The 25,273-nt window shown below is 36.2% G+C and overlaps 1 protein-coding gene across 5 annotated transcripts; it reads right to left on the reverse strand.

Annotated features, from left to right (window-relative positions):
• Positions 1-1,625: 1,625 nt before the first annotated feature.
• Positions 1,626-25,234, reverse strand: LOC113500745 (SH3 domain-containing kinase-binding protein 1-like). Of its 5 annotated transcripts, none has more exons than XM_026881631.1 (15): positions 25,040-25,234; positions 23,496-23,676; positions 18,964-19,069; positions 17,931-18,063; positions 16,303-16,485; positions 12,896-13,025; positions 12,324-12,447; positions 11,819-11,922; positions 11,402-11,602; positions 10,987-11,072; positions 10,355-10,553; positions 10,015-10,123; positions 9,704-9,806; positions 3,075-3,505; positions 1,626-2,951 (listed from the first exon to the last, which is right to left on the reverse strand). In XM_026881631.1, the coding sequence occupies exons 1-15, from the start codon at positions 25,062-25,064 to the stop codon at positions 2,799-2,801; spliced, it is 2,268 nt and encodes a 755-aa protein (XP_026737432.1). In that variant the 5' UTR covers positions 25,065-25,234; the 3' UTR covers positions 1,626-2,798. The 5 variants fall into 5 exon arrangements, with proteins under 5 accessions (XP_026737432.1, XP_026737431.1, XP_026737433.1 ...); XM_026881630.1 differs by having other exon boundaries at positions 10,355-10,556; XM_026881632.1 differs by lacking the exon at positions 25,040-25,234 and adding an exon at positions 24,610-25,019 and having other exon boundaries at positions 10,355-10,556.
• Positions 25,235-25,273: the final 39 nt, after the last annotated feature.

Raw genomic sequence — 25,273 nt, forward strand, 5'->3', positions numbered from 1 at the left:
CATATGAATATTTTGAATTATTTAAATTGTAGGAATGCATCGTCGGAAGTTCAGCATACATAAAAATAAATTAAGTACTAAAAATTACATCAAAAATTGTCCTATATCATACAATGTTATCTATGGTTTATCATATAAACCTTCATATTATTGTTATGTACTTTTCACCAAGCTTTTATATACAACATCTTTAATATAGGTAGTAAATTTATTTATATTTATTTACAAAAGGAATTAAATGCAACTATTGGCTCGATCGAGTGCTGCCAAGGAATAGGGAATATTAGCTTGGTGAGGTATCAAGCAGCAACAAAAAGTGTGTATCACAAGCGACATCCTTAAAACCTTACTTAGATTTCTTTCCCAACACTGCACTCAGCATTGGATGTTTACCATACACTATCAGTAAGTACACCTCACTCCGACCAAATATACATAATTTAAAAGCTGGTGTTAACAGCATGATATAAGTTAATACTTAGATTTTGCGACAACAGATTAAGAGGCATTTAAAATTAATATTATAAATGTTCTTTTATTTCAATGATAAATCAGTACCTAGGTTAATCTATTCTGATTACCTGGGATCCTACACCACTTCTTAAATATTGCCGTTGTGGTAGCAAAATCAGTGCTTCGACAAAACTTACATTTAAGAGGTGGTGGCTGTTCCTGACCGATAATTATTATTATACATCCACAGTCTATTAAAATGTCAGGTACAACCTGTAAATAATACAACACAATGTCACATCGCTTATACAAAGCTGTTTTCCGTAAGAGTAATCGCTCCTACCACTCACTAAGCTGCTTATCTGACAATTCATAGAAGATACAAATCAATCAAAGATTTTGAAAGTCTTGGAAACCAATTTATTCAGAGAACTCCAAGAAATCGCGGAATGACAGAAATTTGAAACATGGGAATCGTAAATAGTAAGGATTTCATATCTAGGAGAAAAGTGGATGAAGCAACAAGCAATTCCAGGAGGAGCAATGATGGGCATGTGTATCAGGCTAACTTATTGCCTATGCATATCAGAATTATCAGAAAATTACATATTAAAACAGTTGCTGGAATTTAGACCTGCAACTATGTGCATAATAATTCAATCTTTGAAACCCTAGTTCACATAAATACTTAGACCTTTGTTTAGTCCTAGCTACCGCATTAGGTTAAGTAACCTGTAATGGTAGATTAGTGTGATAATAAAGTAAATAAAAAAAAAAAAAAAAAAAAAATTACATCAACATTCATCGCACCGATTTTCTATTTGACTTTTAAGAGAAAGAACTGCATCAATTTTGCATCTTTAGTTAGAAGACTTTAATTTAAATAGATAAATGCATTGCTTTCCTACACGAATTTACAGAAGCGGCCGTTTTGTAATATCACCTACTTGAACGAATTTGAAGAGACCAAATCCAAGTCCTTGCTAAAAATAAAAATAATGTAAAAAATGTTTGTGTGACTCCTTTGTGCATGATTTAAAGCCATTGGAATGTTTTACGTTAATTAAAAACACTGTTAGTTAGGCATTGTCTATCACATAGTAACCTAAATCTACAACCTCTAGAACAATACTAAAGATTTACTTATTAATTAACAACTATAATAATAAGTTGCAATACTTCAATCGTACTAATATATGTAGGTATATCTATTTAGATTAATTGCCAAGACGAGGTATACCATGGATGGCAAAACACAACCTGAATCATGTTTTCAAATAATTTCATATGAAATGAGTGTTGTTTACAATACAACATTTAGCTAAAAGTGTAACGGTAATTTCACAAATAAATTTCGAGATATGTTTTACAAAAAGGTACACTCGGTGTATAAATAAACGTAAACAATCTCTGTACACGTACAAAAATATATTAACTGGTACATAAAAATATTGATCTCGATAAAATATAATAATACGTACATATTTCACTATGTTAATGCCGTTTCAAATTAAGCTTTGGTTCATTATTGTACGTCCAATGACAGATCGAATTAATATTACGTACATTCTAATATGTAAATGGAATGTGTTAATCACAACTATCAGGTTGACGTGATCTTTGCATCACGATACACATCGAATACAGCTTTTAGTTTGTATTGTGCATCGTTCAAATATAATGGCACATAATTTTGTAAACGTTTACGACGCTACTAATCTACGCTCACCTGCTGAAAGCACATAACAATTTGTATTAAATGTATGCAATAACAAAAATAAATGTCTAAATGCTACGTCCGATAATAATACTACTCAATCGAACGGTACGCAGGAAATTAAAATTATCGGTTATATTATTAATAGCTCATTGAAACATAAATAAATGAAGATATGTGTAATAAATATTGAACAATTAAGGTACAAGTAGTTACCATTTTCTAGTCTCGATACGGATGATATGAAAATTATTCTTAATACTAAAGCTGTTAGTGACCATTACAGTAAAACTAAAAGTTAAACAAAAACTGACTACTGACATAAGTACCTGAATTCCTAGTGGCCAACAGCACATGCTCTGAATTCGACTATAAAATATTGAATATTACAACATTATAAATAATCATGTAAGCTTATAAATATGACTTCTGTAAAAGAAAACATCCGATGATAAAGCACGATACAGAACCGGTCGAAGGACAAAAGGTCGCTTGGGTCTGATCTGAATATATACCTAGGTTAGAGGCACATGCGCTCGCGGCGCCGCTGAGGCCACTGGTCCCGGGCGCGGCGCCGCTAGTAGCGCAGGTAGCTGGCGTACTGCGGCGCGTGGCCCCGCGCCCGCCGCTACACCTGCGTCACGCACGCGCCCAACTTGGCCAGCTCGGCCTCCAGCGCCACGCGCTTCTCGCTCTCCAAGTTCAGCTGTGCCTTCAAATCCTTGATGGCGGCATTGTACACACTGATTTGTACTTCTATTCTTTTTTCAAGAGTTGAAATCTATAACAAGAGCAATTACAATTAATATTTTTCTGTAAAACAAGATTTAAAATAGTATTTTAGTAAGTTCAATTAGATTTAAGACCAGTTTTATAGAGATAAATAGTAGGAAAAAAAACTCACTCTATCATTAAGCTGCGCAATCAAGGCTTCGTTATTCTCAACTTTTTCCGTTTTAACAGAATGCAATCGCCTTTCCAGCGTTCCTGAGCTCGGCTTCTCGGTGCCTATCGCGTTGGTAGTTGAGGAGATTGTTTTTTCTATCCGTTCTATAGTGTTGGTTCTGGAGGCCTGCCTGGCCAGCGCGGTGGCTTCCACCTGCTTGTCGGGAGTGGGCGACTTGTCCAGCTTGAGGGAGCTGGGCTTGTCGGCGGCGCCCGGCAGCGGGGGGATGGTGGGCACGCTCGCGGTGAGTACAGTGGCCGCGGGCAGGGCGGCAGCCGGCGCAGGCGTGGGCGTGGGCGTGGGCGTGGGCGCGGCGGCTGCAGCAGGCACGGGCGGCGGCGGCGCGGGGGGCTTCTTTATCTCTTCCAACATTGACATAATCGTTCGTCCTGTGACAAACAATTTAATTAGTTATACATTTTCAACTCCTCGAAATAATCAATTAAATCAGCGCTTTAGTCTCATCTCACCCTAAGTTTAATTACAAACGAGCAAAATGGATCAGGGCCAGAGTCAAACATTGTCAAAACTTTATCGCATCATCAGACGACGGTTTACTTAATACTGAAAGGAGAAAACCAAACTCCATAGAATCTTGGGCCTGGCGTTACAGAGCTAGAATTTTGCCATAAATTAGAGAACTTTTTTTGGAGATTTCACGAGCCCAATTTTCACGTCTCTCAGCAATGGCCAAATAGGTAAAATCAGACAATGTTTCAGTACATGTTAGTCTAAGCGAAACCTCCTTCTTCAAGATCCTTAGTGAAACATCCTTCTTTAAATCCTGGGACTTAAGACAAGCAGTCCGCTAAAAAAGATGGAGCGCTTAGCAACGTTCTCTCTCTGCTGTCAGTTGGCATCGCTGAAACATCTCCGTCTCCTTCGTTGTATTTATTCTGCATAGCAGCCATATTGTTATTTTGATTGCCATTTACAATCTTTTGCAGTAATTACGAGTTTAATGTATTAATGTTAAGTTACCTTTGTCATGATTTGGTTAAACTGCTTGTGAAGTAACCACGCCTTATTTTTTTAAAACTGTCTTCACTCCTGGTTTCTAAGATTAGGTTATTTTTTTAACTGCTCTACACTACATTTCTCATGTAGCATGGGTGTGTTTACAAACATTCCAACTCACATACACAAACTCCCAGATCCGGGACAACTGGCAGTAGTTAATACAAATATTTGTTCCGTGAGGGAATCAAACCTACTACATGCTGCACACCAATTGCTCGCCACGACAATTAAATTAAAAATATGTTTTTGAGGCTGTTTTCTACATATGAAATGCATGTTCTGTCATGATGAGGTTTAGGTACCTACTTAAATAAAAGCGGTGAATTCAGTTTAATATTCGTGAAAACCTCAGCAGAAAAATATGTTTGCTAGATAAGGCCTACTTACATCAATAATGACATATTTAAACATTGTAATTACTACCAGGGGATTTGATACCATCTGAAATTACAGTAAACTGAGATTGCAACAATAGGTTTATTAAAATAAAAAACCGTGTTATTGAGATCTTTCTTTAAATACCACCTTCGTTAGGATTATCATAATATAATAAATCATTTTATTATCAGGCTACTAAGGCCCATAGACATATACCTTACAGACTAACATAGATATTTATCAATAGTTGTTAGTATTATATAGCTTAAAATTAAATTAGTAAGCTTCCTTATACTACGTCTTAGTGCGTTCTGGTGGAACTTGTCCGCGGAAGCGACGGAACACCACGTTCTGAGGTCAGAAGTCTTCATTTAAGACGAGATGCAGGAAGCAATTTGGTACTCGCAACACAAACGCCTTGAAGTTGACGTTGCAGTTCGACTCCAGCTCCTGCACCCTCAGCGTGTATTTCAACTTCTGGCGCACATACTCGACGATACTCTCTCGCTTCACAGAGTAATGTAGGCGGAAGATGTATACCGGCGTGTTCGGCTGCGCGGCACGCACTAGTTCTTCGGGCTTTGTTGGAGCTTTGCCGCAGCGGTTCTTTGTAGTTTTGTGACGACGCTTCTTATTCTGCACCACCTCTGCACCGTCTTCCTCCCGTCTCAGCAGCAGCACACTCGGTGCGGCGGGCAGCGGGGCCCCGTACGGAGCAGGCGCGGCTCGTGCAGGAACACGCGCGGGCGCGCGGGCTAAGGTCACGCAGCTCGGTGTTCGAGCAGCGGCGTCAGCATAAACGCGCCGAGGCGTCGACGCGGATACTTCTTTCGCAATCGGGGCATTGCACTCTCCTACAACTACAGACGCATCGAAAACTGCAGGCGGAAAGGTTTTGCGCCCCGCGACGTGTGTTCACCTTAGAGGCCTCGTCAGGTGACTTACTTACAGACATAGTGTTACGCAATAACACTACTTCTGCGCGCAGCTCCTGAATGGTCTTTTCCGAGACCTCTAATTTGGACTGCACTTCTGACAGGCTCGTCTTCAGGAAGATGATGTCTTTTAGGAGCCTGGTGACGTCGTCGTGGTCGAACGTGACGGGGGGCAGCTTGTGCAGATCCTTCGCCACGAAAGTCGGAACGTCGTCCGGATCGGTCACCTTCAGCAAGGTGATTATGTCTTGGACGCTCTTCTCCGTACCGTCCCTCCGTCTAGACGGCATCTGGTCGAGCTTGTCCAGGCTCATGTACAGCAGTCTCTTCCCACTGCTTATTTCTTCTTCCTTGAAGTTAGTCTTGCATATTTGCAAGATGCTAACTTCATCCATGGTGTCGATGGCGTGTTTTATAAACGCCAACAATTCATTGGCTATGAGTGTTGAGCTCATAGCGACAGAGACGGGCAGCGGCATAGAGCAGGCATCCAATATGCAAGCGAGGGTCAGTCAAAAGGCAATCAATGCCCGAGTCCAGTATTCGAGCACAGGTTTAATATTGTAATAAATCTCGAGAATTTGAAAAACACATTCACATGCGCGAAGATACGAAAAGCGAATGACACTTATGAAAAACTGAAAAAACGATGTCAATTGTCAGACGTTGACATTGGCATTTGCCATTTACTAGTGCAATCCATGTGAAATAACGGCCGCTTTCTATATTCGATCCCGAATCTAAGATTCCGATCAATCCAGATTTTACTCAATCCCTCGATTGAGCTTGAATCTGCATTTCATTAATCGATCTCGTCTCGAAATCCATCGAAAAAAAACGGATAGATCGCCCTGCTAAACGTTTTGTTTTACGCATGTGCAGAAAAAGTACTTCAGCGATTATTTATGAGTAAAATGGTGGCTTTTTTTCTTAAAACTTATCTATTTTATGTATAATCACTAGAAATAGCAAAAAATACAAAAATAAAAGATTGGGAAGTCGTAGCGGACAAATACTGTAATTCTACATCGAGATTAGAAAAAGCATAAACGACAATAAACGTTTATTGATGAGCAACGGAACGTGAAGTCAGTCAATCAAAAAGTTGTCAGTCAGTTTGACATTAACGGCCGCTTTCTATATTCGATCCCGAATCTAAGATTCCGATCAATCCAGATTTTACTCAATCTCTCGATTGAGCTTGAATCTGCATTTCATTAATCGATCTCGTCTCGAAATCCATCGAAAAAAAACGGATAGATCGCCCTGCTAAACGTTTTGTTTTACGCATGTGCAGAAAAAGTACTTCAGCGATTATTAATGAGTAAAATGGTGACTTTTTTCTTAAAGCTTATCTATTTTTTTTTCCATAACTGATTGTATTTATTAATCATCTATAATGTACATTTTATACATCTAAACTAAACTAATATTTACATTTTGAATATTATCATTTTATGTATAATATACATAAAATAACATATCTATTTTATGTATAATCATTAAAAAGTGCACAAAATACAAAAATAAATTATTGGGAAGTCGTAGCGGTAAAATCCTTTAATTCTACCTCAAGATTAGAAAAAGCATAAACGACAATAAACGTTTATTGATCAGTAACGGAACGTCAGTCAATCGAAAAGTTGTCAGTCAGTTTGACATTAACATAATATATCAACCAAAGTCAACCCTATATTTTAAAATCGCAAGTTTATTTGTTGTTTGTGTTTCCGATGTCTCAGTTATAGAATAGAATACAGCGGCAATATTCGAGCGCGTTCAGAATAAGTTCACGCGCCATCTGTCCAAGAAACTGTATCGGGTGTATCCGTTCTACCTACTCATGGATCCCACTCTGTTTGTTCTGAGCATGGTTAGCAATGATCAACTGTATATGAGACGGGAGTTTGTACTGGTCGTCTTCTTGGTGAAGGTGATTCGTGGAGTGAAGAATCACCCGGAAGTATTGCAGCGCTTGAGCGTGTGTACCGGACCGCTTCGTGCGGCGGCGGCGAAGCCCGCACCTACAGCGAGAACAAATTTGCTCGCCAAAGCACCTCTTACAAGAGCTCTCCACACCACCAACTTCTTCAAAATCAGACTGACGTGTTTATGTGTTTTTAATAATGTAATGTGTTGCAATTTTTGTTTAGTTTAAGTTCTAAGTTGTCGCATTAGGGTAAACCCTGTAATGATACTTCATGGTTTTAAATAAATAAATCAAAACGAGAATATTATAATCGTTATCTATTGAGTTCCAGTATTACAGATATTGGTAAAAGTGTAGGTACTTTGTACACAAAAACTATAATACCGAAAGCAAAAAAGTTTAAGCGCCAGCTTATGCTTAGCAATCCAAAAGAATTACTGAGCACTGGTCTTCAGCTTAAATCCTTGACCCCCGTTTACAAGTAAAGTACAGAAAAAAAAAACAGCCACTCGATACATCACAATCACAATTACAAATTTTGAGGAAAGAGTTTGTTCTTCGTCGCTGTCACTACTATCCCAGTCCGATAGCTGAGCTAATACTTCAAGATCGCTATCACTATCACTTGAAAATATTTCCATTTTCACAGATTTCTCATTACAATCCGTAAAAAATTGGGGATCGCAATTATAGATCAAAAACGTCAAAAATCGATTTGTCAAAACCAGAGATCGGTTATAGAAAACGCATAACTGTCACTTTCATACAAATACCTATCTAAAATCTCGATCCGCCCTCCCAAAGATAGATTGAAGAAAAAGATCGAGAAAACGATCCATGGATCGGTTATAGAAACACTAAAAGTTGTAAATGTATTCAAATGTCAATCTCGATCCGTAAATTAGGGATTGAGATCGAATATAGAAAGCGACCGTAAATCGATTATATTCTAGGTACACTCTATTGTTTAATGCTAGTGTTTGCAAATGAAGTTATCCTTACATCCTTATCCTTACATATTATAAAACAAAGTCCCCCGCCGCGTCTGTCTGTCTGTCTGTCTGTCTGTCTGTTCGCGATAAACTAGAAAAGTACTGAACGGATTTTTATGCGGTTTTCAACAATAGATAGAGCAATTCTTGAGGAAGGTTTTAGTGTATAATAAGTTTAGGTTTTGTGTAAACTGACGATATTACAACGATATTAGTTAAACATGTCGGAAAAAATCAAGCCATTCGAGAGCTTTCATCGAGAACGCTGCCAAAACCTTTTGAGTTACAACAAAACAATGTATGGCGGGTTTGTACCTCTTTAATAGATCTACAAAAAAGTCCGCGGTGGTATATGTCTATCTTCCAAGGATAACCCACAATAACCATTTTTATGTGTTTTCTTAATACAGTAAAATTATGGGTTATTTACGATCCTCTTTTTAACAATACAGTATTAATCCTTATTCAAATAAATAAGTTAGATATATTATGCATGTAATATAGAACAAAATTACCTCTTACACTACGCCAAAAAAGTTAATAGGTAATGGGTTATCGTAATATTAAAATCTCCGCGCGAGAAATTAAAAATCGATGAAACGTAGCGAAGATATCGTTGGCATCTATATACTAATTGTACTATATATATACTAATTACTATGTATATACTATGTATATACTAATTGTTTGTTTGTTTGAACGCGCTAATCTCAGGAACTACTGGTTCAAATTGAAAAAATATTTTTGTGTTGAATATACCATTAATCGTGGGAGGTTTTAGGCTATATATCATCACGCTGCGACCAATAGGAGCGAAGAAAAAGTCATAACTTATATCTTCTAACCACGCAGACGAAGTCGCGGGCAACAGCTAGTGTACAATAAAATAAATACTTTAACGGTTTACAAAGGTTGGTTTAAATAGAAAAATAGGAATGTACTTTTTTTTAGACTTGGCCATTGTAATTGTTGCTAATATTTGAATGGGTTAACTAAGAAAAATAGTAGAATTTTTTGGTACATATTTCATTCGTGTAACGGCGAGGCCCAGAATCGGGATTCTCCTTTGGTTGAATGTAATAATATTGATCTTGTTTAACCTTTAAGTTCAATAGACAGAAAACAATTGGAATACTTATAGCAAAAACGACTGTAGTCACTAATGTTTTTCCCAAATGGTGGTAATTACACAAAGTCGGATTTAAACTTCCTTAACCACACTTTTTACTCACGAACGCAATAACATTTCTGAATTGAATTTTTGAAATACAAAGTTAATGTCACTTTTTAATAGACTAGCAAGATCAACAATTCTGAATAGCTAGCACATACCTGCAGCAGTGGGTGATTGCACGGGTTTAACCGCGTGTGTCTCAGTATCGCGGGGAGCTGGAGTTGCGTCTTTCTTCGAGTCCAAGGAATGACGCACTTTCGTCTGTAATACAAATTATTGTAAGCTCTCGTGAGGCGGGTTCGTAATTATATACTAGCGACCCAGCCGCCGCGACAGCTCTTGATTTAAGACTCCAGTTAGGTCTGAAACTAGTCTCGATAAACGCGTGAGTAAACCATTACAAAATAAATAAAAAAAAACTTCATATTTTTGAGGTCCCTGTTATTACGGCAATATTTTGAAATCTTACCTCTTCAAAGCTCTCCATTATTGATAGTCGACTACTTATTGAAGACGTGCTTTTTGACATTTCCATAGAATGAGTTGATCTTTTCTCTTCTAGACCACAGTCCAGGATTCTGTAATGTAAAAATAAAATATATTTTGTTATAATGTAATGTGTAACACAAAAGGTAACGCAAAAGGTCTCTACAGCCAGAGCAGCACTTATGAGGCGATAAAAATGGCTAATTCTCGGTAACGTCCAATATATTTTAGGTGTTCGATAAAAAAATGTTACATAATAGCCTATTTCCAAAAAATACCATTCAAATTTAATCGTAGAAGAGATTGAAAAGGTGTATGTATACCTGTCGGTACTGCCGCTGGCGCCCTTGGCGAGGCCGGCGTCGAGCGAGGCGCGCGCCTTGCCGTCCCCGCCGGAGGTCTTCTTGGCCTGGTTGAGCTTGAGCTCCTCCATCCAGGGCGCCTTGTGCCGCTCCCACTCGCGCGCGCGCGGCTTGATCTCCTCTGCGCGACCGCTGCGCTCTGCCTTCTCTGGGGGCTTGTCTGCTGGGAATACAATGTCATTACGTTATTCTGATACCTTTTCTACCTGCCGCTAAATATGGGAATATGAAAACAGTTCTTTGCGAATTCAGTGCCCTAAATATGTACTTCTAAACGTTTTACTTTACCATCAGCTTTTTTTATTTATTTGACATAAAGAGATTCAAATTACATTCTACTCAGTCAGTCAATTCTATTTCTTTTTCTAGTTTCCATATTGATCGACAACTATTGTTCACTAAACACTAAACTAGATTTTACGAGGAGTGGTCGTTCTGAGTATACTATATTGTGCGGAGCAAAGCCAAGGTCGCGACATAGACAATGAAAATTAACAAGCCTGCCTACTGAAGCGAACACAAGCGTAACTGTAAACAGATTACTTGAGCATTCATGAAATACGCACGCACGTTATGAGTAATAACATAACTACCTTCGTGGCCGTTGCTTAATCCTATTTGCTGCGGAGTATCGTCGCGTAGCGCTTGACTGGGCGGCCGGCGGCGTGGTGCTTTTACTCTAGAAAGGAATTCATATTTATTTTATATGGAATATTTGTTTTTATTTTTCGGATTAATGTTTTTAGTATCTTACTGTACAATTAAACTTGGAATATCACGACAGATTAAGGAAGAGCAGCACAGCAAATGAATTATATTTGAATATTGTTTTATTAATTTGTCAAGGAGGATATTAAATCTTGCATATTCAAAAACAACACTATTATATGTCACATTGTCACCCTATGATGCGACTATGACTTAATAGTTTTTTTTCCGGGTGGTTGACCCGACCCGATTTTGGATTGATACTATTTGATACTAATGTGTAAGAGTATCCCAACGTACCTGCCGGCTCTAGGATCGTTAAGCAAGGAGTTTCGTTCGACGTGGTCGAAGGTGTTGGCATTGGTGTTGGCGTTGGCGCTGGTATCGGTGTTGGTGTTGGCGAGTGCGGGCGTCGCCTTGCTGGGCGCGGCGCCGTCGGGCCGGTCCCACTCGCCGCCGCTGCTGCTGCCGCTACTCGATACTGTTGATGAAGACTTCTCCCTGAAAATAGATATATTCTTTAAAATAGAACATAGGTAATAGCAATTCTTACGATAGAAGACGATATTCTTTTTATCACTACGCGTACTTCAATTTTACCTGCGCTACAACACGCACTGATTGCAGTCTAGTTATATAGAACCGCCAGATTGAACCCCGCTGCTTATTTAAAATGAAATATATGAAACTGTGAAAAAAAGGAAAAAGGTTACTTACTTGTCTGTTGACGATAGCATTTTATTTTTCAATCCACTGAATAAACTGCCCACGCCGGAAGAAGGCGTTGGACTCTTTTTTAATGGCACCGGTGGTTTCTTAATCTGTAAATAAGAAACAAAATACGGTATGAGGACAAACGTAAATAGGAAAAATCTATACGATAATATTACTTTTTATCTTTACTTCGCATGAGACATTATTAAAAGATATTAAATCATTTAAAGCGTTTATTGCCATTTGCATGCATATTGCAAAACAGTGTTTCTAATGCTTCTATGTCAAGGATCAAGTATAACTCACTCAATCAAGCACATAACGAGCAGAATTCATTATAATTTTAAGATATACGAGTATCTGGGGGACTAAACGGGAACGCTTTCGAAGACTTCCGTAAAAATACTTTAGTTTTTAAGTTAACTGTGCATATAAATATACACAACTCTAGTTAAGCTATGCATTTTCTTAAGCTGTTTTAGCACATTTTTTTTTGGAATATACTCACTTGCTCCAAAGATCCATCGTTGACTGTCTCACTGTGTATTATCTTTTCGGATTCACTCTTACTCGTGTGCGTGATCGTACTCTGCGTACTTGTTTCCTTGTTAATTATATTTTCTTTATGTGAGCTGCAACGTAAAAAATACATTAAAGTAATCATTGAGTGTCGCTGGAAATTTACGACGCATTCCTTTAAAATAATAAAATACATATTCGAAAACCGTTAGGCCATCGACCTACTTCAAATTAATGCCTTCGAAAACTTGCAAACATTTGTATTGTTGAGGTTTTTTCAAGTCGTGATTCAGTCACAAAATATAAGAAATGTCATTTTTACTGAGAGAATAATAAATCTTGACGCATAATCATTTATAAACACAATTGACGTTCTAAATGAAGTAGTTCTCTTTACTTTGGTACCTCCAACAGATCCAAAGTACATAGACATTACAAAAACAGACCAAACAATTTGGGACACTAGTCAGTATTAGCTATTTTAATCCCTGGCCCAATAAGACAATCTAAACGCTATCAATGACCATGTTAACCAAACTAATGGTAAACATTCATAGGTACCTTATTTTCGACGTAGTGAGTTCCTTAACAGATGCGGTCTTCTCGGAGTACTTGTTGAGGATCGGGTAAATGGGGGTGGTCTTAGTAGGCGGCGGACGATCGGGCTTCTTCTCCTCCAAGTCTGTCGCTACTGGAAGTAAAGGCGGGAAAATAAGTTATCATCGTGATTGCAAGTTATGAGGAAATCTTGTCAGCCGTTGGCTTGGGGAAGTGAAATTAGCACATGATGAATATAATATCGAATGAACCTAAGCAATAGGGATGATTATGTAAAAAAATATTTGGAATTGGTATTGGTTATCAGAAAATACATATAGGTACAAAATTAACTGAAAAGTAAACTTGTTTTGTTTATTTGCATACACATTTAAGGCATGTCAGTGTCATTGTCTACATATTTTACAACTTTATAAATTAAAATGATGTGCCAGAATCGAAACTTAATGTACTGAATCCGACATAGCTACTATACTATGAAAATATATATTTTTACTTAATAAAAAACGTAGCTACCAGTCATATAGGTATTTAATGGTAAATGTCATAATACGAAAGATACACATTAACAACAAAACAAATTTGCTTAACAGACAATTTTACTTCCTGAATAAGTACAATAAGATTTAAACACAACACAGTTCCAACAAGCATGTTTTTTTTACTTCATAAACTGCACTCACTTTCAAAAATCATTTTGACAAAAACACAGGATATTCGAAAACTGTCACAAGGTGCAACATTAGTGTTACACCAACGCGAATCGTGAGGCAACTAGTTATAAAAAGACAGTGTCGAGACACAGCGTGGAGCGGCCAGTTACGCAAAATCACGACTTAGCTCGCAACCTTCATGAGAAATGTCAATAGCAGAACATCGAATACTAAAACCACAGTGGGCGTACTGTTTACCAACAGCCTGTATGTATGTTTGCGCGTTCAACGCTAGTTTTCGCGCGCTAACTTACAACAACGATAATATTATTGTTTTAGATGTTATCTACGCGTTAAGATTATCTATTTAAGTTTGAACTGAATATCAAACATTCAAGGTTTAATGATTTCGAGGTCATATACATGGTACCATTCGTATTTAAAAATATGTTTCGTCCTTTGAAAGCCCATCTAAAAGACAATTGAAATATTTTTCTCGACAGATAAATAAATTATTACTAAGAATCTTTGCCTGCTCATAAAATCATTGTTTCAAGATGTGACGTAATATTTATTGATTACAACAACAAATGAAGCTATATTTTACACTTTAATATGTAGAATCATTACCAAATCAGTAGTGTATTTGGGATTGATGTGATCGATATTGTAACATGCATAAATTATGTATCTCGCAAGTTGCAAGAACCTTCGTCAATCGAATTAATTAATAAAAGAGCATTTAATATTTTACTAGTTTTGCTGGCCTTGAATGTGTTGGCGTATTGATTGTGAAAATACTTACTTTATATGATATATTATGTATAGATATATTGCCTATAAGGTTTTACTCACGCTCAACCGACTAGTTTACGAGGGTTTGTGAGCTCATCACTACAATTAGTATTGTATTATATCATCACAGACGACAGGCTGCTGTTGTTGACAGCCTTTCCTAAAGTGAGTATCGTTTGCGGAAAAACCACAATCATAATACACCCTAATTAGGGAACACAAAATATTAATAATGCGATCAATTAATCAAACCACATTAAATAGAACTAATTGTAATACAGAGTAAGAATAAATCACACTCAAATAAAAACAGTAAATTGAATGACTAATGTTATAAAACAAGTTTTTTGTAGAAGTTGTGTATCATCACATAGGCAAGTAGTATACGTACTTACACTCTATAAATAAATCAAGGTAGGTGTGGCGATTACATCAGATATCACGATACAACTAAACAGCATTATAACACCATGAACCCACTCTTATAACCGTTTTCCATGAATTTGTAACAAAGACGTGATCTAATAAATTAAACGTTGTTATAACACTTTAAAGCAATTGTGTTATTAATTTATTCATGAAATGAACGATTCAATTGCTAAAGTTAACGCGATGAAAAGTGTCACACAGTACAATGTCAAGTTAATTGGGCTGCGCTTGCGCCTCAAGGATGCGGCTATTCTATTTTTTTTTTTTACAATCTTCGGATTATGTTTCCCTAGTTATTGCTTTTGTAACATTGGATTACTTAAACTTTAACACTCATTGAGGTACATAAAAGCAATTGTTAATAACATATATTTTCACATTTATAATATGTAAGGTGTCTCTTTCTAATAGTTAAACCATAAGTATATTCTGGAATCGGTGATAAATTACCTATTTTGTAATCCTTCCATAGATATAGCTTTTGATAATATTAATTACGTTTTTTGATCTATTACCTAAGTAGTATCCGACAATTTCTTTTAAAATAAATGGTGACTATTTTTATGGGCTTCAAATTATTACTTTAAATATAAATATTTCGGAGATTTATACATCACCCATAATAACCTGAGTATAGATCGGTTGTAAAGATTAGATTATCTATAAAATCTGCGATTACAAAAATATGGTAATTTGTATTGTCGATTATCATATTAAAAGCTTTTATTTATTTAGTCATCTTGATAATTCTAACACGTCATATTATTGTCTCATATTTTGTGTCGATGAGGGTCAACCTGGACGAAAGATATTAACTTTGTAGCAAAGCAATTTTGAACTTGGTAATTGGGTCGAAATGATTGGCGAATGTTTTTAAATCGGTTGATTAAGCTACAACATAAGCAGATTCGTCTTTCAGTAAATATCGACCCATACCCTGATTAGTGTCGGTACAATTCATTCAATCATTCATTCATCTCAGCCTATCGCCGTCCACTGCTGAACGTAGGCCTCCCCCAAAGAGCGCCAACCATCCCGGTCGGTACAATAGCCCTCTAAAATAAACTATTCAAACTACCCATTATTGTAAGTATGTATTCAAATATTCTACTCTACATTAAAGTCTTAACATATAGCTACGTACGAGCTCTAGGGAACAATACCATAACAATAATACGCAGATTGCTATTCAAGACGTAAGACGGGAGATGATGTAATGCACTATATTTGGATTCCTTTTATATTTGCTGGAGATATAAATGGATATTAATTTAACTGTTAATGGAATGCCTATATCATTAGCCATATATATAAAAGTGCGTGCAATCATTCTTCACGTTTTCCTCAAACAAGTGTTTATATGTTGGCAAATTCAAACTATTGCAAAAATGTTATAGACAGCAAGAGTAACTTGGCATCAAATTAGTTCTACACAGTTAATACAGGTAATTTTCGGGCGATATAACATAAACTCCTTTTTTAAGTTTTATAAAGTTGCAACAGTAATAAAAAAGAGCTTTAAAATAATCTTACCTGCAGGTAATAGCTGTACGAAGTTGTCAGGGAAGAGTCCAACCCGGCCGTGTAACTCGCCGCGCCACCAGCCCCGGTCCGGAGCCTCCTTAGACACGATCGTCACTATGTCGCCCTCAGACAGCGTCAACTCATCCTCGTTCACCGCCGAGTAAGGGAACAGCACGCGACAAAGCTCCTTCACTGCATAACAATAAAGATCATTTTAGTTTAAGCTCGTTACAGATTAGTGGTACACTCAGCATCAAAAGTCGATAAAGAAATATCGAGATAAGACCTGTACATTGCTTTTCAGCAAGTTCCGAACTCTAGTTTACATACTTTGTTTCCCAGTCCCAATAACCGGGATTGTTTTTTATTGTATTCAGGAGCTTTATAAAGCGGATGGCTTTTTATATATTCTTGTCGCTGATTGTACTTACGTCATCTTTAAATAGTTGATCTATTAGGCAATTATCGATGATGGAATACTGTCTTAATTATTTTTGCGGCCCGGATGGTTTTATGATTACTTTATTAGCTCTTCTCACTCTGGAGATTTTTCAAAATTAAGTTGATTTTATCTGTTAATTGACTACATTCCCCACATTCATACACAAGCTAGTAGTGACTTTCAAAATACAAGAGAGAATAAAAATGAAACATGTATTAAGTGGGAATTTATTGTATCCACTTTATCGCGATTAAAACAAACAGCACAAGTGACTCTTTGTACGTGAATTAGTATGTTATCGTGACGAACAATAACACTACTTCTCCAGCATTGCCACACTTCTTTTGACACAAAGTTTCAAAGACCTGGTTATCACAAAACTTATCAAACGGCGACAAATGAAGTCATTAATGTGTACTTTGTAAATTACGCACAATTTAAAGGAAACTGAATCAACAATGGCACTGTCTGTGTAAAAGTAATACGGATAATTCACACGCAAACTTTAAAGTGACGAGGATTAATCCACGGAAATTGTTTAACACGAAAATGATAAGCGATGCGTCCCCTTCAACACGCAGTCGGTCAATTAATGTAAATACACTATATCAATGAGATTGAATGACGAACCAGCTTTGTATGAACACCTATATAAGGTTTATTAACGTGACTCAGAAGCCCTATGAGAAAAATCAGAATACATATATGCCGCTATATTTCTATTGTAACATTTAAACAGGAAATAATAGGACGGGATTCCGTAACGTTATAATGTAAATAGGTACCTAAGTAATATAAATACTTTGCAATTATTAACAATTTAATTTAATTGAAGTACTGAGATCATTTTTTAGGTAAGCTTTATGTGCACCTAAAGACGTGATCCGGTGGAACTCCTACCGATATCTTGTCCTATCAATCTTTTTTATCACAGCTGACCCGTGCCCAACTTCGTTAATATCGTGTTTTTCGAGTACTCGCAAATTCAACAGGTTTTATATTAAAAAAAACATTGTCACAAACATTATCCTACTCAAAGAAAAAAAAAACTCCCGCACTAAGGAATTTAATCCTTGTGTAGCGGGGTGTTTCACAAACACACATTCACATGCACAAGGACACCCAGACTCGGAACAAGCATGCGTACACAATACTCTTTATAATATTATGTACAGGTACTGTAAAGAGTACTAACCTGGCTTAGGAGGAAGCGCCGGCGCTGGCTCGAAAGGCGGCGCGGGTTGCGGCGGGTCCAACATCACGACAAAGTTTGAGGGGAACACTCCAATGCGACCCTGACGACGACCTTGCCACCAACCCTCTTCCACCTAACACACAGAAAAGAAGAAAAAAACACTATCACAAAGCACTACAATTTGAATGTCACTTAAAACATCACAAAGTGATTGCATTTAGTCTTACATCAGTCGTTCTGCACTAACGAAGACCAAATAATTTTAAATATCAAATTAAAGACATTAAAAACCGATTACCCATTAAGACACGCAGTCCATTATAGAATTAATTAAGGTTGTATTATTATTCCCTTGACTAATGATTATGATCTAACCAAGTGTAATTGATACACTTATAATGTGCAACGTTTGTGTGGGTATTGTTGCAGGGGAGTGATTTCGGGCCAATTTGAATTTGGGTTAAGTTTCCTCTGCATATAGCTTTTATTTTGCATTACAGGTGTAAGGTTCATGGGCTAGTAGAAGCGGTTTAAAGATATATTAAAAAAAAACAGTATTTTCCACAGGTGTGTCAATTTGACAAATGTGATGTACAGTCAGAAAGATTATTCACTAAAGTTAGGTACATATAACAAATGACTAATATCTTCAGCCTTGTCTTATTTCAGATATTGTTTTATTCATATTTTACGCAAATACTTGTGATACCTACATTAAACTTTTTTATTTTGTAATAAAATATTTATAGTAACACGATGAGCTGCGCTTACACACATTAAATGGTAGAGCTAACGTAGTATTCAAAGACAAATTCAAAAACAATTTCCGTTTAGTTTTTCCTTAGTAAATTAGTGAAAAGAATTGAATGCATTCACGCGCTTTAGAGTATGCAAAGAGCCCTCAGTCACGTCACAATAAGTAAATTACTGTTGAGGAAAAGAGACGCCGCCCTATGTCCGTAGTGCGCTGTCCCACTTCTACAGCTGCCATAATATCACTATGAGGTCTCAAGGAAAAATATAGATTATTTACCTCTCCGAGGACTTCGAGGACGTCGCCGACACACAGAGGCAGTTCATCCGGGTTGGCGGGCTGGTAGCTGAACACCGCCCGGCATCGGCCCTGCACGCCCGCCGGTCTACACAACAACACGTCACTATTTACTCACAACTTTCACGTAACACAACACTGGTTCGTATGGCTCCATATGTAACAAAACACTATCACAATATAGAGATTTTTAAGTAAGAGAAAAATATGTTTACAACAGTTTTCTTTTTTTATGGTTGATGATACCGTACAATTTTATGAACATGCTTAGTGTTAGGTGTGTGTGAAACAAATGGATGTGGATTGAGTTTGGAATTAGCATTGAGTATCAGTAGCTCCAAAACTTAATCCAGTTCAATATGTAAATGTTGTAATTAATTAAGAAAACCAATTTGTAGCATATTTACGTGTACAAGTTTGTTTATAAATATTTAAAACCCGTTACGTCTGACATTTTTTAGATTTAGATTAGAATTTTTTCTCACATACGAGAAACGGACTCTCTGCTCCTGAGATTATCGTAATAGCGATTACGGTTACGGAAAAAAATATGCGCTGACTCTGGACAAATTGACCTTACAGTCCGTTATCCTTAATAGTAGAGCTATGAAGGTCAGATCGCGGTCGCTCCGTTTACAATACGGATGTCAGCTGATGCTGATACCGATGACGACGACACGCGCTTTTAAAACGAAACGACGTCCAAAACAATAGCTGGAAAATCGTCCTATTGATGTGCTAAACCAGCTCTTAGTATTTGAAATGCCAATTTATCAAAAATATAACTGTCAATTTAATTTATGAAGCAAATACTCGTGAAGTCATCGATTGCTCATTTTAATTATAGTGTGAACAACTTAATAATCGTGACTAAAAGAGATTCTGATAATATAATAGACATACAATTTTAGCTCCTCAATTTAGGTACTTTTTATCGCCTAAGTATATTTAATCATCTCTCAATAGCTACATGAATTTTATTGCGGAGATTTCCCGTTTTGACAGAACAAAAACGAAAGACAAGTATAATACCTTTCTTTCCATATGCGATTCCTATAAACGAGTTTGAAATGTATGACAAAGATCATGGAATGTCAGTTAAAAGAGCTAGTTTTAGAGCTTCTTTCATTTTTTATTACCCGATCTGTCTGTTTGACTGGCAAAGTCTTCTTTATTAAATAACTTGAGATCCGCAATCGGATTCCGCTTATTTGAGCAACACGACCGGGTTTCTTCAAATAACGTTATGTAGGCATTATTGATAATATCGTATTTTTATTTTCTTCAACACAACTGTCACTATATTGAATTACCTTAGTCCAGCGTTATTTTGCTGTCGTAAAATAATCAACAAACCTAAGTACCTACTTCTAAATGACAGTATTTTATTAGGTGTTAATTCGTCATAAGTAGTATTTGTTACTTATTAAACACAAATAAGTTTTTTTTCCACATAACAAAATAGGTTTCCGTCTTGTACTGAAATTTTAAAAATAATTACAAGCCTTTACATATTTTTATCATTGTTATTGATTTATAACGAATGATAATTATAGCTCACAACAATACAATCATGAAACACTTGGAGAAAGACGACATCTCTGCGTTTTATTATTTGTAGGAGCATTAACCTCGAATAGTTAACCTCTATAGAAGTTTTCACTGCTGTACCAGATTATTGGCGGAACTAAAGACAACTCTCCAGACAGAATTTCCACGAATGTTTTTCATTTTCGTCACAACTTCACACAATAAGTAAATGCAGTTTGCACAATTGTTTTTTCTTGAATCACATACCTTAACTTATTTGATTTACTAATATTGACGAATTTACTATCCAAAACTTAAGACAGACGAAAATACATCACTAGGGCCACACAACAAACACTGACTAGCGGGCCGCACGTCTTATCGCGTTATCCAAACTGATTAGATAGTACGCACAGTCATTATTATACTACTAATCGAAAATAAAATTCAAAAGCCATATTAAGTAATTTTCTATAAGAGACTACTGTCCTAGAGCGACTTTCGCCGGAAGCTATCTCACAAAAACCCGAACACGTCCGATATTTATAAAGATTACAAGACTTTGGAAAATACCTCCTCTGTTTAGTATGTAGTGAAGTACTAAGTAACTGTTTAAAGCTTACATTTTGTATTATAGTCGATCTTTAAGAGAATGACATCACTGATTGTGTTAGCAAGACGCGTATGACTAAATGAAGTGGTTAACTTTACGTGTGTAACGCGACATACTCTAGAAGTAAATCACAATGTATGTTTTCAACACAATTTATTGTGAATAACAGAGCATTAAAACTAATGATTTTAACGGCCGTCACCATACACTTTAATGTTATCACAGAACATTTTTAATTGCTTAGATAACACAAGTTTTAATTTTAGGTGCGGTAGCAATTTAAAGGTAGCATTTTGTCAGCAAAAAAACACGAAACGCGATTATTTTTATGAGATTAAATATCAAACTATGTGTAACTTAAAACCACTTCGCTATAGTGGCTAATAAACATATCAAATTAATGATAATATTAGAACAATGATTCACACTATACTATAATTGTCATTAACATAAAGTAGATCGTTTATTTAGAGTATTATATCAGTAATTAAAAACAAACAGTGTCTACAAAACAAGTTGCCATTAATTAATCCATAAAGATTTGATATCTGTGTCAATATACTAGACAACAGACACACATGGTAATTTCATATCGGTCGACAAACCAGTTCCGTAAGAAATGTTCCTAGGCAGAGTAGGATAACGAACAAAGTTGAGACGCCATAACTGTACCCGCGACCTCAGCATACCTACATAAATCTTTCTCATTGTTATTGAACTTTGACATGATAATACTGTCGCAGTATAATATGAATTTTAGGAATAATTTCATTGCCCGAAAAAAAAGACTTCCAAATGGTTTCATTTGAATAAAAAACAAATAGGTTGCAAACATTCTGGCGAGTGTTACCAATGATCAACATTATGCAACACTGGCCCAGTAAACGAAATCAGGGCCACGGACGAATTGTCGTTAACATCGAATAGAGTTTAATCTCCATATTAGACTTCAAGGATACTAATCCTTTACAGGCCACTAAAGAATTTAAAGATTTGAAAATTAAGTAAGTAGAGTCAGTCAAATGATGATGACCTATAGACATACACGGAACTAACCTTCGAGAATTGCAGAAGCGAGGCTCGAATGTTTGATATAACTAATAGATTAGGAAACTATTACAAAACCGCAACGAACCATTTTTATATAATTTAGAAGTCAGCAACATTATTACTTTAGAATAATGTCAGGTAGGTGCATTGCTTGTCGATATTGTACATTTCAAATTTATTCTCATGACGAGATTTAATAACCAGATTTGTATGCACACGGTTGCAGGGTTCAGAACCCGGCTACAGTGACTCCTAAAAGGTACGTGTGCTCAGGCACTTTCCCTAAGATATGTCTGTCTAACGGTTAAGAAAAACACCGTAAGGACACAAACTGCATTTCATAAATTTGCAACGTACCCACGACTTAGAAGCGCAACAATGATTATTTAAGTTATATGGTCATTATAAATTGAGTATCAAACGAAAGACCTAATTACAGGCGAGTTCTTAAAAACGTTGATATGAGGTGTGAATTGCGATGTACAATCGAATAAAATATAGGAATACTAGCTTTTCGCCCGCGTCAATGTCGGTTATATCGCGTTTCCAAGAGAACTTTTCAAAAGTCCGGGATAAAACTATTCTATAGTCTTTCTCAAGGTCAACTCTATGTCTGTACCAAACTTCATTAAAAATCACTTCAGTGGTTTAGACATGAAAGCGTAACAGACAGACAGAGTTACTTTCACATTTATAATATTAGTAGGGATAAATTACCATCAAAGCTCCGAGGCTCCCGAACTTAAACGACATTGTTTGTTTTTTTTGTTGTATCTATTTCTCAACCTAGCCTTTTGTAGACTTATAATCGAATCGAAGTCCAATACATGCAACCGTTTCTGATATTAATGTCGCAGCGATAAGACAACGTATAGATTATTTATACCTGCTTTATCAAATCTTTAGTTTATTTATTTATTAATTGGCTATCGTTATTTATCCGATAACAAACGTATACTCTATAATTCTTTGTAGCACAGTGAGTCATAATGAACTACTTATTTACGTTTATGCCTTTGGGCGCCGAGTCTATAGAAACGTTGAAGTCTGGCCAAGTTCTAGGTCGGAGTAAGGTTTCTGTCACTTGAAAAAGTAAAAAGGCATTCGAGGACCTATCATCACCTCTTGAATTAAGACTTGTAGTCTGGAAAGCGAATCGGCGCACTATGAGGAATTGTATCGCTTAAGTCTTGATGAATAGTGGAGTCACTTTTCCACAACTGTAATTTTTCCAAAACTCAAGAGGTGGTGGCAGTCCCTTTTAAAGACACTTAAAAGCTTCGTTTTATCAGTCTATAGTATTTGTGAGTTTCTTTCTTACCTTGGGTTCTCATGATCGATAACCGACACAAAGTTATCGGGAAACATGCCCCGCCGGCCGCGGAGTTCCCCGCGCCACCATCCACCGTGTAGCCTCTCAACATCCCGTAGAACGTCGCCGGGCCTGATCGTCAGTTCGTCAGACTCCGACGCGTCATACGCAAAGTTCACCATACATGACACTGCAACAACAAATACATTGTTAAATGCCACCTTGAATTTGTAATTAGGCATGTGATGTGTTTTCTAATTAATCTTAGTTTGTTTTAGGTTTGCTTATATGCCTTAGTGTAAAGTGCAGAAAGAATTAAATGTGGTATTTGCTATGTCAGTTGAGAATGTTGTAGATGAATAATAATAAGGCTTACTTATTATTCACTTAGTTTTTTCAATAAACTATACTAGTAATATTGACAGTGTTTTTTGTCTTGCTCTAGTATAAAGTAAATCTTACAGATCGGTGCAGATCTTTGATATTCAGGAATTTGCTTATACATGACTTGAGTTAATGAACTTATTGGAAAATAATTTTATTTACTACATGTATTTGTTATTGTAACCATTACAATTATTTAGAAATAATAAAAATATTTATGCAAGGCAATAATACCATTAAATAAAAAAAATAACCTATTTTTTACCACACTTGTTTTAAAAGCACAAATTCTCTTTGTAAGACTTAGTTGTTTCACTTTAATGAAAAATTTAAGAGTTTCTATCCAAGCAATTATTCATTCATGTAAAACTAGGAAAATCACACATTCATAAACATATCAACACCATTATTCATCAATGAAATGAAATAAAGCTAGCAACTTTAGATATTTTTATTGTACTAAATTCAAATTTTGTTCTACATTTTATCAGAAACATTATCAGTTATCATCAGACACCTCCCACAAGACAAGATAGTACTTAGTAAATGCAAAAACAAATACTAAACCTGATTTCATTAACACAAAAAGTAAAACTATTGTTGTTATGAATTTTGTAATTACTTTTTTCTAATCAAAACATAACCTGTACCACATAAATAATTTCAAGCTGCACCAAAATGCTCAGTTATATAAAAAAGTGATATGTCTTATGTATTTTAAACATAATAAGGTTCTAACCCAACATATTATTTTACGATTACAAAGGCAAGTCGCACTTTGCTTATTAGTATTTAACATGCACACGACATCACAATGCCAACAAAATGACTCATACTCTAACAGAAAGACTAAAGACAGGAGCAACAGTTGTAATATATCTAAACCTCACTGGTATTTGCCATTTCAATCTGTCTTCACGGCAAATTTAAGACGATAAGAAAGTCATCAAAACATGATAAGCTCATTTTCGTCGTGTGACGCCCGATACAGAAACATATTTCCTAACGATACATAATTTATGTGTTATACGCAAAATTATTGAGGGCATATTGTAATTATAAGTTTAGGACAACATACGTCAGCTTAATTCATGTCGCAAGTCTCACAAGATACAGTTATTCATACACAAACAAGACTTAGACCTTTCGAAGAGTGACGAAGTACTCACCCTTCTGATTTGCATTTGTCTCCATTTCGAATATTATGAACACATCACATTATCACATGAACACGACCCATAGAATAGTTAAAGAAACACTTAGTTTTTCAATTAACAATAATTCTCATAATATTTTATTAAAATTAGGACAAACAAGCGTGTATAAGAGAAAATCTCACTGTTTTTGATTTATGTCAAACTTTTTTTTAACGCGTGTTTTATTTGTTGTTATCGGGCTAATAG

Source organism: Trichoplusia ni, chromosome 14 (assembly GCF_003590095.1).
Source record: "Trichoplusia ni isolate ovarian cell line Hi5 chromosome 14, tn1, whole genome shotgun sequence".
Classification (NCBI taxonomy): domain Eukaryota; kingdom Metazoa; phylum Arthropoda; class Insecta; order Lepidoptera; family Noctuidae; genus Trichoplusia; species Trichoplusia ni.

Bases quoted from the DNA above. Each gene is read 5' to 3' on its own strand.
- LOC113500745 (XM_026881630.1), bottom strand. From the start codon at position 25,064: ATGGAGACAAATGCAAATCAGAAGG. The intron at 11,923-12,323 runs GTGAGTATATTC...TCTTATTTACAG, and splicing joins ACGATGGATCTTTGGAGCAA to ATTAAGAAACCACCGGTGCC. The intron at 2,952-3,074 runs GTGAGTTTTTTT...CTCTTGTTATAG, and splicing joins TTGCGCAGCTTAATGATAGA to ATTTCAACTCTTGAAAAAAG.